Consider the following 15722-nt stretch of genomic DNA (forward strand, 5'->3'; position numbering starts at 1 on the left):
TCAGAACATGTTGCCTAAGCAATTTAAGGAAACTAAACAAGTTCATCTCCGACTTGGTTTTCTCTCAGTAAGCGTAACAAAGTTGTATCTTATCAGGCCGAATGGTCAGAGGTAAAACTGTCACAGGTCTCAGAAGGACAAAGGTAAATGAGTATGGTCAACATTTCATCAATCCCATACACATCTGCCCCAGAATGTGCATGACAAAGTGATCAAATCATGTCCAAATTAATTCAGTTGACCACAGTCAAGATTAGAGTGGTGCCAGAAAAGCACAGCTGGCCAGGCAGCATCCGAGCAGGAAAAATCGACGCTTCGGGCAAAAGCCTTCTGATGAAGTGCTTTTGCCCGAAGCATTGATTTTCCTGCTCCTCGGATGCTGCCTGGCCTCCTGTGCTTTTTTGACACCACTCTCACCTTGACTCCGATCTCCAGCATCTGCAGTCCTCACTTTCACCGAGCACAGAAACAGACCCTTCAGTCCAACTCGTCCATGCTGACCAGATATCCCAACCCAATCTAGTCCCACCTACCAGCACCCGGCCCATATCCCTCCAAACCCTTCCTATTCATATACCGATCCAGATGCCTTTTAAATGTTGCAATTGTACTAGCCTCCATCACTTCTTCTGGCAGCTCATTCCATACACTTACAACCCTGTGTGTGAAAACGTTGCCCCTGAGGTCTCTTTTATATCTTTCCCCCTCACCCTAAACCTATGTCCTCGCGTTCTGGACTTCCCCCATCCCAGTGAAAAGACTTGGTCTATTTACCCTATTCATGCCCGATTTTTTAAGCCTCTAAGGTTATCTCTCACCCTTCAATGCTCCAGGAAAAACAGTCCTAACCTATTCAACTTCCCGATAGCTCAAACCCTCCAACCCTGGCAACATCTTTGTAAATCTTTTCTGAACCCTTTCAAGTTTCACAACATCTTTCCTATAGGAAGGAGACCAGAATTGCAAGCAATATTCTAAAAGTGGCCTAACCAATGTCGCGTACAGCTGCAACAAGACCTCCCAACTCCTGTACTCAATACTCTGACCAATAAAAGAAAGCATACCAATCGCCTTCTTCACTATCCTATCTACCTGCGACTCCACTTTCAAGGAGCTATGAACCTGCACTCCAAGGTCTCTTTGTTCAGCAACACTCCCTCGGACCTGACCATTAAGTTTATTCGTCCCGCTAAGGTCTGCTTTCCCAAAATGCAGCACGTCACATTTATCTGAATTAAACTCCATCTGCCACTTCTCAGGCCAATGGCCCATCTGATTAAGATCCCATTGTAATCTGAGATAACCTTCTTTGCTGTCCACTGCCAACTTACTAACTGTACCTTTTATGCTCACATCCAAATAGTCAATGGATAGGATTGCAACAACAGCAATGAAGTTTAGCATCTCAGGTGAACTTCACATTTCAAATGGAACCAGTAAAGTCTGGAAACACTCAGGTCATTTGATTACACCAGAAATGGTAATAGGGTTTACAATACATGTCAATGACTCTTACCTTTTTACTTAGTTGAAGAGCCTTTTGTTTAACTCCACTTAATTTGACTAGAAGACGATAGATTGCTTACAAAAATCCAAATGGACATAAATATACTTCTAATCTCCTGGCCACTCACATGGTCCAAACAGACTCTGCACTTTCCTCTGCTTTTGTAACTTCTTCACTATCTTCTCCAAACTCAGTAACTCTAGAAATTACTTCACTTTGCATCCTCACCGTAGCAAAATATTCCACTGTCAGTCAATTACTGTCTTTAGATACCAGCCTCAAGAGTTTATGCCTAGATTTGGATTCCTTTTCCAATGGATAGAGTATGAATGGCAGGTTCATGCATTAAGATGCACATGAAGCATACCAGATTTTTACACAGGATAAAAATCGACCAGCTTTAAAAATAGATGGAGGAGATTTTCAACAATTTTGCATAGATAAGCATTATATGAGAAATTGTTGTAAAAATGATTACAGATTCAGTTATTAATTTGTAGTGCATAACTAGAGCAGTTTATAGAAGTCAGCCTTTATTCAAATGTGCAAGAAAAATGTTCAAAACTGAGATACTTAAATGAAAAGAACAAACAGCATAAAACTGCTCATTAATACATTGTTAACTTAGTTGCGAATTATGCAAGATTGGAATTTGCTGAAAAACTTCATAATAAACTTAAACGAGCTAAATCAATTGGCAAATGACAGCAACAGGTAGGTGTTATTATCAAATTTCCATGCATGTTAAACATTGATACAACACCATAAATAGAAACCAAGACCAGAGGCAGCGATAGTGCACATATTTTGGCAAATATCAATGCTTTCAACAGTCTACCCTGGAGGAAGTGTCAGTAAATAAATGACTGCTGAATGGAGATATGCAACTATTGGCTGGAGGACCTTTCACAACCTTTATCCATCTTCAGAACTATGACACATGCTGTTGTCACTTTCACATTTAGATTGCACTAAAAAGTAAGAATTGCTTTGAAATCAATTTTGTACCTTTCTTCACGCACTCTGTTCAAGTTTGAACATTCTCTGGATCTTATATTCAGATACCGATCTCTTCATTATCTTGAGAGAGATTGGAACTCTGCAATTATTTGCAGACATCACTTCTGACATTTTACAAAGAGAAGATCACTGAAGAAGCAACCAAAAGGTGGTTAGGCCAAGATACTATTTTGAGGAACTACCACACCACCATCCTGGTGCTCAATTACCCTTTAATAACCAACTTATGTTCACAATTGAAACCTCTTACAACTTCTTAAAGTCCTTTATTTTGGAATTGCAGACAAATTAGGTGCAAAGTTCCACATTTAATGAATTGATCATGGAAAAGAATTATCCAGAGAACAGTCAATTTACTTCAGGAAGCAATGAGGTTTCCTTTTTAAAATAAAAATCAATGAGCATTTAACAAACTGGGAACAATCAAACATTTAAAATTCCTTCTTACAAAGCAAAGCCAACAAAGCAAAACTTGCCTGGAACCCAAGCCAAAATACCAAACTTGTCAGAGCAGGCTCTTGTGGAGCTGAAATTCTATCCACAAAAATTAACATTGGAGATAATCATAGATAAAGTCCATCATCTCCATATATTTTACTAAAATTCAGTTCAGTGCACAAACTAAACTCTCGTTATTGTGAATAGGAAAGTTCAACTCTGATCTCACAAACACTACTTACTACCTCACCTAATGCTGATTTTTGGAGGTCCGAAACCTGGTTTTACTGCATGATGCATAGCTCTTTTCCATTCCACATAATACATTGCTCACTAACTGAAAATTGCACATTTACTTCTTAATATGTTCACATTTCAGTTAGAGTTAGTCATACAGCACAGAAATGGACCCTTCGGTCCAACTTGTCTATACCAACCAGACATCCCAACCTGACCTCGGCCCATTTTCCAGCATTTGGCCCACATCGCTCTAAACCCTTACCCATCCAGATGATTTGTAAATTAATTTTATCTGCCTCCACCATTCTTCTTGCACCTCATTCCACACCCGCACCACCCTCTCCATGAAATCTTTACCAATTAACTAAACTTTTCCCCTCATCATCTTTGCTGTCTTCTGCAACTCCACCTCCAAGGGGCTATGCACCTGCACCCTGGGTCCATTTATTTCTCCACCCTGAAGGCTTCCGGCCTTTATTCCTGATGAAGGACTTTTGCCCGAAACGTCGATTTTCCTGCTCCTCTGATGCTGCCTGACCTGCTGTGCTTCTCCAGCACCACTCTGATCTAAACCCTGGGTCTCTCTGCCTGGCACCACTCCCCAGGGCCCTACCATTCACTGTGCAAGTGTTGCATTTTTGGTAAGGCAAACCAGAGACGGATTTAAAAGATTGAGGAAAGGTTTGATTTTTTAAAATCTGAAGCAGAAAACCATTGCCTGAAAAGGGTAGTAGAGAGGGAAATACCTGCTTTTAAATAAGACTTGCATATGCACTTGATGCTGTAACCTCTAAGGCTGTGAACCAAGACACAGCAAATGTGATGAGACAGGGTTGTTCTTTCAGCCAGGAAAGACAATCTCACACCTTATAAGCTGTGTACCTATCTTCTTTGTTTGCCATTGAATACTTATTGAAACACTGCACTATTTGAAACAAAGCCCTCTGAACCGAGAGCTCTAAATTTTCTTCATTGTTGATCATCCCTAGTTGCCATCCAGGCCATTTCAACGAGCGGTTAACAGTAACCACATTGTTGTAGTTTTGAGTCACTTAGTCCATATCAAGTGAGGATAGCTGATTTCTTTCCCTAAAACTGCATGAGTTTTGACAATTGACAATGATTAAGTGGTCACCATTAGAATAATTTTTTGTTTATTGCAGTGAAATGAGAAATTAAGTAAAATGTTACCATCTGCAGAGCAGCAAACTAGAACTCATGACAGAACATTAGCCTGGGACTCTGGGTTTCCTCGCCCAGTGACATTACCCTAATACCACTGCCACCTGAGGTTTCTACTCAGCATCATTTCATAGGATAGAACTCTTCTTAAATTGTTAATCTGACTTGCCCAGAGGCTATGGTTAAAGATGGAAAAATCCAAACTGCATTTGAAGCTGAGTCATATTGGCAGAGTAGCGTAGACTCTTGCTTTCACAAATGGTTCAGATTATACATGACATAAGAGTATTTTATTTCTGATTTGAATATATTGTTTCAAACTTAAGTGATGCTCAATAGGAGAAAAGTTTGAGCATTATTTACACTTTGAAGACATCATAAATTTGATTGTTGCCCATGAAAAATCATCTTTGGCCCGTGTTGCCAACATATTAATTGAAGTTAGATAGAGAAGATTAGGAAGCAGTCGCTCCAGCTATCTGTCAGCTGTTAACAAGAATAAGTACTGTGGATTGAAAATAAGGTCATTGAATGCTGCATGAAAGCCTATACCCAATTATTCATGGTTCTTGTTTATTTTCTTAAATTTTACTGCTCATCTATTCAGATCTTTCGACACATCAGTAAAGTGAATATAAACAATCTTAAATGCAAATATGATTGGCTCATGTGTTACTTTTCACATGTCCAAATTACAAAAACCTTTGGACTTGCAAATAATTCCAATTTCAAACAAATCAAACAGTCTATTAAATTGAGGTATTGAAGTTTCAAATCAGTTGTAATGTGTAATACCCAACTTCTATGACTCAAAGGTTAACAAAACATGCGAAGTATGTAGACCAGTGATATCACAGTCCATTGGTATATGGACTAGTACTGAAATGGTAATCTGATAAGACACTTATTCAAGTACATTTTGTTTGCATCTGTCAAGCATACAGAAATGCTTTATGTTTACTGTAGTATGTAATTGTCTTTGTTGAAAAATATTCACAGATCTGACAGGTAATGGAGATCTACGTATTGTGAAAAATACCGGTGTAAGTTAGGTGTGCCATTATAATGGCACGATGAGTTTTAGAAAAAAATCTAAGTAAAAACTTTAAAGAAGTGAGCCATGATGAACATTCTGCACATGAATAAATACAAGATACTATTGCTGCACAGGACAGCACAAGATACTGCATAATTACATGTAAAATTTGGAAATAATTACAATAGGGTACTCCTCAATGCAGTCGTGTGTACTGAGTAATTGTCCACAAATTATCTTTATTTCTTGAAGCAGTAGAATTTTCTCCTGGATAATTGAAAAGCATATTATGCCTCAATAGAACTTCATTTCTGAGAAGCATTGTTAGTACTTTACTTGTGTAAAGTTTCATATTTCCATACTTCCCTTGCACATTTGCAAACCATAGTATTGGAAGTACTTTTATTAAAGCTTCTGCTTCAAACATAACTTCCAATTTCGGTATTGCATCTACGTTTTTAAAGAAATTCATCATGTTTACAGATGCAATTAATAACTTAAAATACTGCTTTAGGAAAACCTCTTCGAAAAGCTTCTAAAATAACCTAGATGGAGTAGATTCTTAATAATCACCAGCAATGGGCATACAGAGACTGGGACAAATGTAAAATGCTGACATCAGCCTGTCATTGACAGAAACAATCTGGATGTGAATATAGGAGGAAGCGTTAGCAAGCTTACAGATGATACCAAGATAGGTGGCATAGAGGACATCTCAGAATACAATGAAACTTTGACCAGATGGATTTTAATTTAGTTAAATGTGAAATAAGTATTCAGTGGCAAATACAAACTAAATAGATACAACATCCAATGACCTTATTTTCAATATAACAGCATTTATTATTGTAAACAGCTGACAGATAACTAGAACTACTGCTCCTTAATTTTATCTAACAAATTAATTTATGTCAGTAAACCTGACCAAAGATTAGTTTCGAGGGGCAATCAAATTTACTATTTATCTTCAAAGTATAAATAATGCTCAAACTTTTCTCCTAACAAGCATTACTTAAGTTTGAAACAATATATTCAAGCACAGAAATACAATACTCATGTGTCACGTATAGTCTGAACCACTTGTGAAAGCAAGTTTCTATGCTACTCTGCCAATATGACTCACGTTCAAATGCAGCTTGCATTTTTTCATCTCTCTAACCATTTCCTCTGGGCAATTCAGGTTATCAGTTTATGAAGAATTCTGTTCTGTGAAATGATGCTGAGCAGAAACCTCAGGTGGCAGTGGTATTAGGGTAATGTCACTGGACTAGTCAACCCCAGAGTCCCAGGCTAATGTTCTGTCATGAGTTCTATTTTGCCCAACCACAGATGGTGACATTTTACTTATTTTGTTGCAATGAAGTTAAGAATTATCCTAATGGTGACCATGTCGTCCTTGTCAATTGTTAAACTCAGTTTTAGGAAAGGAAAACTGCCATCCTCAATTGATTATGGACTGAGGGACTCAGAACCACAACAATGTGGTTGACTGTTAACAGCCGTTTGAAATGGCCTGGACAGCAAATCCGTTCAAGGGCAACCCAGGATGGTAAACCAACGATGTCTTGCCAACATCCATGAAGAAAATTAGAGCTGTCAGTCCAGAGGGCTTTGTTTCTAATAGTGCAGTGTTTCAATAAATATTCAGTGGCAAACACAAAGGAAAGAGATGCACAGCTTACAAATTGGGAGATTGTGTCTCTACTGGCTAAATGAACAACCCTGCCTCATCGCACTTACCAGGACTTGGTTCTCAGCCTTATATGTTACAGCATCTCAAGAGCATATACAAGTGCAAGGTTTGCGAAGGTTTGGAGCTCAGGTTGAGGTTTAAGATGTAGGTTTGCTCACTGAGCTGTGGGTTTTATATCCAGACATTTCATTCCCTGGCTTGGTAACATCAGTGGTGACCTCCAAGTGAAGCAAAGCAGTTGTCTCCTGCTTTCTATTTATATGTTTGTCCTGGATGGGATTCCTGGGGTTTGTGGTGATGTCATTTCTGAAACTTCTTTGATGTACGGTAAGATGGTTAGGGTTTCTGGCTGTGTTTGCTCTGCTTGTCGTGGTTTGTTCCTGAGGAATCTGCGCACTGTATTTTTTGAGTATCCATTCTTCTTGAATACGTTGTATAGGTGGTTCTCCTCTGTTTTCCGAAGTTCGTCTGTGCTGCAGTGTGTGGTGGCTCGTTGGAATAGTGTTCTGATACAGCTTCGTTTGTGTGTTGGGATGGTTGCTGGTGTAGTTAAGTATTTGGTCAGTGTTTGTCGGTTTTCTGTATACGCAGGTTTGTAGTTCTCCGTTGTCCTTTCTTTCGACTGTGACGTCCAGGAATGTGAATTGGTTGTCGGTTTCTCCTTCCTTGGTAAACATTATGCCTGTGAGGGTGTTGTTGATGATGTTAAATGCCTCTTCTATCTTGTTTCGTTTTGTGATCTACGTAGCGGACCCAGATTTTTGGTAACCACCTTACCAGACAAAGTTTCAGAAATGACAGCCAGACGACTAAGACCCCTCGGAATCCTAGTAGTACACAAACCCACCAACACTGTCAAACAAAAACTAAAACTTAAAAGACCCAGCACAACCCATGAACAAAACCAACGTCGTCTACAAAGTTCCATGCAAGGACTGCCACAAACAGTACGTAGGACAAACAGGAAGAAAGTTAGCCACCAGGATACATGAACACCAGCTAGCCACAAAAAGACACGACCTTCTCTCACTCTTAGCCCTACACTGATGAAAAAAAACCCACCATTTTGACTGGGACAACACATCTATCCTGGGACAGGCTCAGCAAAGACATGGCAGAGAATTCCTAGAGGCCTGGCACTCCAACCACAACGTCATAAATAAGCACAGATTTTAGATAACATCTGTCAACCCCTCAAAACAAACAGGAAATGACATCACCACAAACGCCAGGAACCCCATCCAGGAGAAAGATATAAATAGAAAGCAGGAGACAACAGCTTCTCTTCACTTGGAGGTCGCCACTGATGATGTTACCTAGCCAGGTAATGAAACGTCTGGATATCTAACCCACAGCTCAGCGAGCAAACCAACACCCTAAAGCATATACAAGTCTTATTTAAGAGTGGAAATTTCCACTTCTACTACCCTTTCAAGCCAACGACTTTCTGCTCCAGATTACAAAAAAAGAAATCAACTCTCTCCACATCTTTAAATTCATGTCTCTGGCTGTTCATCTTTCTCTGGAATAGGGCCTTTATCCTTGTCACCCCTTTTGTTTTCTTTTAAAGGGTCCTTTTATTCAAAAGAAAGCCAACCAATTTTATTAAGTGTTTCTTTTGAGCTAAAATTTTCTATGTGTGACAAGATCCTGCTAAACTCATCTGCATTCACTCAGTGATAGATTTCCAGTAATTTAGTGATGGTAATTGTAGACAGTACTGTGGTCTGAGGGTTTTAATAATTGTCAACACTTTGATCAATGAGTTTCACCCAATTTTTAATAGATCATGTTTATCTCACCAAATTCAAAAAACCCATAATGAAAAGTGGTCTGACACATTCTGATGTAGCTTACTGGATGCTTTTGAGACAAATCGCCAGCAACTGTAGTGTAGATCAGCAAGGCACACGAACTGCAAACAAGTCATTCGAGTCGGGGCTGTCTCAAGTCAGTGAGGCATTTGATACATTAGTATAGGCACAGCAACTCACCCACTAAGGAACTTACACAAATACGCCTACACAATAAAACAACCATCCATTACACTTGGCTGCACAGGCAAGAGTCAATGTTGCATGCCATCCGTCAGAACAGTGCACACATGCTGGAATTTACTTCCTAAAAGCTCTATAAATGTTGCTGACTAACATCTAAAGCAAAATGTAGCACTTCACTTCTCACAAAAGAAACACTGCTTGGAAAAGCGGAAGTGCCGTGAGACATTTTCTACCGTTTTCAAACAAAAAGGCTGAAACATTATAAATGAACACAAATGCAACAGGCATTGAATTCACAGTCGACGGTTGGATTTGGTTTTAGAAAGCCAAATAAGACAAAGAAAGAAAAGTTGTCTGGTCCCCAGAATCAACTCACTAATCGTTTTGCCCCCATTAAAAATCCCTTATAAGGTAATTCTGCACGAAAGGAGGAAGAGGCTTTGACAACGAGGAAACTGCCCCGTGCTCGCTCACTTTTGGCCTTTTTCAGACGGGCCGGTTTTGCAAATATTTAATTGCGGACGAAATAAAGCAGCGCCGCGCCTCGCACGGGTCTGTTGGGGGGAGGTGGCAGGCAGCGGAGAGATGCTGACCGTACACCGAAAGGAAGGCCCGTCACCTGGGGCTCGAAGGTGCCAGCGGAAGGGCGGGGACCGGGCTCCGTTATAGCGCCTTCAGACGAGCAGCCGCACGCCGACCGCTGCCAAAGCCGCTCCCTGCTTCCCCGCGGGCCGTGAATTTCACATTCCTCCGGCACCCGCACAGCCAGCGTCGAAACGATGCAGAGAGTCCACCCCCCCCCCACACCCTCCCAGGGAATCACACCCCGACACTTGGGAGGGTCCACTGCCCGGCTCCGAGCACACACACACACACACACACACACAAGTCCCATCACTGCCCGCTTACCCTGTGCCACAGTCCACGACACAAGCCGGTAGTCTCCCTGCCATTTTCAGGTCACTCTCTCGTGGCGAAGCGGCCAAAAACAAAACAAAACAAAAAAAAGAGGGGAGCTGAAACACCGGCAGCTACCTGACCATGAACAGGCGGAACCGACAGCCGTCCCACACAACTACAACTTCCGCACTGGCGTCAAAATGGCGGAAACCTTCGGAAGCTCATTTCCCCGTCAGCCCCGCCCACCTGCCGCCGCTACTGCTGCTGCTGGATCAGCACGGCCCACACTTCCGGCAGACCGTCCATTGGTCACCTTCCCGAAGCCCCTCCGGTCAATCAACTCGACGTCATGGAACATTGGCAGTGATTGTGAGCGGGCGGCCTGCCCCCCTCGCCGGGAATATGCCACGTGATCTTTCCGTGGCGTTGCCTCACGGGGGTTGTAGTTTGTTCGCGCAGGAAGCTCCTTTCAGTTTCTCTGCCAGTGACGGGATAGAGTGGACTACAACTCCCAGACGAGTGTGCAGCTGCGCTGGGCAGTCGGTGGCGATGATTTACGGTCATCTGACCAGGAACTGTGAGGGGGGGGTTTGTTTACAACATCTGGCCTTTGATATGTGATATTCTGATTCACGTCTCTTGCGTGAGTTTTAGTGTTTTATCGTCTTTTGATTGTGTTTGTTGTGGTGTGAACGGGCAGTTTGGTGATTGTGAATGTTTAGCCTGGGGTGGGGGAAGAGGACGTGTTGGCAGTTTAGCTCCAACTCCAGGTTCAATGTGTGGAAGACCAGAACAAGGCATTGGGGTACGTTGACACACGATGTTGACATTTGCCTTGGTGATCAGTCGAGTTAAATGTTGCTGCGTCCCATGCTATTATTGTAGATGTAAATGCAATATTTACCTAAGCTGAGGTCAAATTGAATTTTTTTTCCCCATTAAGGCATGAACTGCAATTGTTGTTTTCGAATTCAACGTGTAACTCTTTCTCCAAGTCAACCTTAACAAAGGTTGATGTCATTGTTCAATAAGTCATTGACTCCCGCAAACACAGCACAAAGCTAATTAGAAACAGTAAGGACCTTTTACTTTATATGTCAGTGGTAACACGTGTATTTCTTGGGTCACTGGGTCGTGTGTTCATTCCCGATTTTTGACTGTTTGGAAATCCGTTGTGTTGTGAAATGGGCTGCCATGTTTACTCGTTTATGTTGCCTAATAGGTGTTCACCGGGTTGACTTTGAATGTCAAGTGTAGGTTGATTCTATACTTTCAATTAAGCACTGGCAATGCTACAGAGTGGAGGGCCTGTCCTTCAGATGGAACATTAAATTGTCTACCATCTCAAGTGAGTAAAAGTGCCAAAGCATTATTTTAAAAAGGAGCAAGGAATTTTCTCAGTTTCCTCGTATGACCAAGAAGTCAATGCTTAGGAATAATTGTGATCGGAGACTATCAACCATTAATGTTTGTGGGACAGTACTGTGCAAAATTTGGCTGTGGTGTTTACTATATTAAAATATTGTAGTTCAGAGATACTTCATTACTATCATCAGATTTGTTGTGTTCTAAGGTGAAACGTTGCTATCTAAATGTAGGGTTTATATCATTTTTAAGATGCAGTAGAATCCAGGGGTATACTTGGAGGGGAAAGTTGAACAAAATGCAATTAAGTTTTGAGTTTTAGTTGAGAAACTTCTAATTTTAAAACTTTGTACTGTATAAGTTATAAGACAAAAATAATGTTTTTGTCAAATAGCGTGGCACTGGAAAAACTCAGTGGGTCAGGCAGCACCTGAGGAGCAGGAGAGTCGACGTTTCAGGCATAAGCCTTTCATCAGGAAGTCCTTCATCTGCAGTCCACAATTTCTCCTAAATAATGTTTTGCCCATTATACTAATGTTCTGTTAATACAAACTGTGCAAGAAGAGCAAACGTTTATTCACCTCAATCTGCAAATAACTTTGTTTGGACGCTTTCAAGTAATGCTGGATTTTTCAAACCTCATTGCAGAAATCTGATTGCAATCTTGGTTGCATCATGAAAACATTAAATGACAATAGGTAATACAGTCAAAATGTAACATGCATGGTTGTATTGTATTGTTTTTTCTACCTGTTGCTTAACAATATAGTCTGACGTCGAAAATGGATAGTTTATATTGGATTTCTCAATTGTTACGACATGCCGGTGAACCCCTCTGTTAAGTAAACTAAGTACCCAGAAAACCTGACCTCACTTCACCTCGTAATCTGTGAAAATGTGAGTGACAGAGAACTCCTAAATTTCACTATTTAACAAAAATAATATCAATTTATTCTTTAACTCTAAAAGTGAACATTAACCAGCAACTGTCCACAACTCTAAGCCTCCCCCCTTCTCTTTACTGCATATTCTCTGCCTCCAACTCTCTACAACAATATACTGTTCCAATAAAACTCTTATTGAAATTATATCAACTTAATTTCAGAACCATACAGCGACTGTCATCGTTGGTGTCTTTCTTCTTTTGGCTGAAGATCTCCCTGGGTCATCTTCTTTCTTTTGCTGGGAATATTTTTCATATGAAAAGGTACTTTTGTTGGAGAGTGTTTCTGAATACTCTGTCTGACTTTAAAAATGCCTTTTTTTATATACCCCCAACGTCTGATCATCTCATTGTTTTGTCAACATCAAAACAATAAATTCAAACTTGATTACGCTTTAGTATCCTGGAGCATAATTTAAACTGGTTAAATTCAAATTGTTGTCAAAACAGCAACAGATTCAAATACCTATTTCACAGCCAAATGTTACAGGATACTCTGGGACTGCCAGTTAGTCATATGACAGGCGCTTGTAAGCTGTCAGTACAAAACAGCATTCACACTCTTCATAACATAATGCAGGAATTATCAACAAAATCAATGTATATTTACATAAAATTTATAACATATTCAAGGTTTTTAAGGTGAGAATTGATGTCACTTCAAGTATGTGTGAAAATACTTAACAAAAACTTTGAATGGAGGACAGAAGGTTAGCAAGGAGTAAATGTTTAAGAAGAGAGTTCCTTGTAGGAGTGTAGTGAGTATTTTATGAACTGAGAATTTTCATTACATTAATTTGAGTTATTACACAGGTATGTTATAACTTCCAAGTTGAAATTATTAAGTGTTATTTATAAACTGTATGATCCACATTTTCCAGACTAATTGATTTTGACAGTAAAATTGTCATTGTGGAGCACTATAAAGTTCAATATCGATTACCAATATTCTCACTCTAAAATTGGTATAGTGTTACCTTTAATATCTATTCCTGCTTTATCCAAGTGATTCTGAAAACCATTTCTTACACATTGGGGTCCCACAAACAGACAATTCATAAATTTGCTATTATCTTTCACTGTTTGTTACAGTATTAAAGTTGTCTAGGACATTTGGAGAATTCACCATTCTTTAAATAGTATCAGGATTCATATGCACTTACCTCAGTAAAGGCAGAGGTTGTTTCAATGTTCCATCCACATGAAAACATCTCTGACATTGCAATATGAAGATGTGAGCTTCGATTATGTGGTCAGCTCTTTGTGGCTTCAAGTTGCTTCCTTGGCCAAAAGGACTGGAAGGCACAACAAAAATAGAAATTGCTGGAAGAACGCAGCATCTGTGGAAAGAAAGCAGAGATAGCATTTGAAGTCCAGTGGCCCTTCAGAAGAATTCCTGTTTTTGTTCCTGATTTCCAGCATTTGCAGTTCTTTTGTTTTAAACATGGAAGCCACCTCAGTTCATTTTTTAACACGTAACTAATATCTAATTATCTGATAATCTGATTATCTAAATGATAAAGTACAGATTTTACATCTTCATTTGTTATCTTATTTGAGAGTTCAAAATCATGGGAGACTAATCGACTTTTCCAGCACAAAAGGAAGCCATTTGGATCATAGTGTCTATGCTGATCAACAATGATCTGACTTCACAAATCCCTCTTTCAACTTTTTGCCTATTATCCTGGAGGCTACACCAATGCTAGTAAATATCTAAATACTACTTACATGTTACAAGAGTTTATGTCTCATCCATCCTTTCAGGCAATGAGATCCAGACACCCATTACCCTCCTAAGTAAAAAAGAAATTCTATGCAATGCTCCGCTTAGACTTCTATCTCTTACCGTAACTCTGCACTGGTTACTGACCTGCCTAATAATAAAAATAATGCTTTTCTATCCATTCTTTGCCTTTTATTATTTTGTACATTTGTATCGGGATGTTGAAACAAATTAGCCAATTGTTGTTGAAACACATTAACAATTAACTGTTTAATAGTACAGAACTTAACATTGCTAAAAAGATACATGAAACCAAAGCTATTTTGCTGTACTTATCAGGATTAGAGCAGAGGAAAACAAATTTACGTAGCTTGACCAAGAGGGCATTGATTGGTGGGACTGTGGTTGGCTTGGAGATGCAACAGGAGCTGTTAACTGTCAATCTTAGTGAACTGATTTAACTCTAACCAGGCAGGTAGATTCTAGTCAGGGTGCTGCCATGGGGAATACAGCAGAGTTGGCAGTCTTCATAACCTTATCTTCAATGAAAATAGCACAATTTATGGACATTTTCTTTTTCCCTACTGAGAACTGCGTGTATGTGCCAAGTTTCAGCTTCTAGTTTGCAAAAAAGTTAACAATACGTGCTATGTCTTTGATCAAATATTCTGTAATCACCCCTTCTTTTTAGAAGTGGCATGATTTATTTACAATCTACATTGCTTTCTTATAGACTTCAGCATGTCCAAAAGCTGAAGGACATGTGTTATCAGAAATCCTAGTCTCATACTGTTTCAAAACTTCAAACTTAGAAAATACAAGATGAGCAGTAACAGTTTTAATAGCTGCTAAGGCAAACAGCGAACTTTGTATTATTGGTTTTAAAGTCATAGAGTTGTACAGCACGGAAACAGACCCTTCGGGACCAGCTTATCCATGCTGACCAGATATCCCAAATTGATTTAATCCCATTTGTGAGCATTTGGCCCAAATCTCCCTCAATCATTCCTTTTCATGTACCCCTTCAGAGTCCTTTTCAATGTTGTAATTGTACCAGCCTCCACCACTTCTTCTGGCAGCTCATTCCATATACTCACCACCCACTGCATGAAAGCATTCCCCCTAGGGCCCTTTTAAATCTTTCCCTGCTGGCCTTAAACCTATGCCCTCTAGGTCAACCCTACCCTGCAAAAAATGACCTTGTCTATTCACCCTATCTATCCATGCACACTGTGATTTTATAAACCTCTGGAAGGTCACCCCTCACCTTCCCAATGTTCCAGGGGAGAAAAGCCCCAGCCTATTCAGCCTCTCCCCATAACTCAAACCCTCCAACCCTGGCATCATCCAATATTCCAAAAGTGGCCTAGCCAATATCCTGCAAAACCACAACATGACATCCCAACTCCTATATATGATGCACTGACCAATCAAGTCAAGTGTATCAAATGCCTTCTCCACTAGCCTAGATTAGTGAACCTACCATAGGTAGGTTTTTGCAACCCGTATCAGTTGTGAGAATAGGGTAGGCAAAATGACCTCTCCGGTCACTTCTCAATAAGCTTAAAAAGAAGCACAATTGCATGAGGAAAAGGAACAACCGTTTCTTCAAATCATCCCTCTTTTATTCCATGAGCAATTGCAATCACTGTTATATTTACGTAGGTTTTTG

The 15722-nt window shown here is 40.0% G+C and overlaps 2 protein-coding genes across 9 annotated transcripts in view; one reads left to right on the top strand and one right to left on the bottom strand.

Annotated features, from left to right (window-relative positions):
* The window catches only part of LOC140482334 (actin-related protein 3), a 61239-nt gene extending 51022 nt beyond the window's left edge, over positions 1-10217 (bottom strand). The window contains exon 1 of one of the 2 annotated variants that reach the window (XM_072579625.1): positions 10026-10217. In XM_072579625.1, the coding sequence (XP_072435726.1) occupies positions 10026-10069 (44 nt within the window). In that variant the 5' untranslated portion in view covers positions 10070-10217. Of the gene's footprint in view, positions 1-9735; positions 9860-10025 lie in introns of those variants that run through there. The other variant, XM_072579626.1, reaches the window with a different exon arrangement.
* A 295-nt stretch (positions 10218-10512) lies between these two features.
* Positions 10513-15722, top strand: part of LOC140482335 (solute carrier family 35 member F5-like) — a 117791-nt gene continuing 112581 nt past the window's right edge. The window contains exons 1-3 of one of the 7 annotated variants that reach the window (XM_072579629.1): positions 10513-10659; positions 12030-12079; positions 12487-12588. The gene's annotated coding sequence lies outside the window, so the exon portion shown is untranslated. The other 6 variants (XM_072579632.1, XM_072579630.1, XM_072579633.1 and 3 more) reach the window with 6 other exon arrangements.

This window comes from Chiloscyllium punctatum, chromosome 10 (assembly GCF_047496795.1).
Source record: "Chiloscyllium punctatum isolate Juve2018m chromosome 10, sChiPun1.3, whole genome shotgun sequence".
Lineage (NCBI taxonomy): Eukaryota > Metazoa > Chordata > Chondrichthyes > Orectolobiformes > Hemiscylliidae > Chiloscyllium > Chiloscyllium punctatum.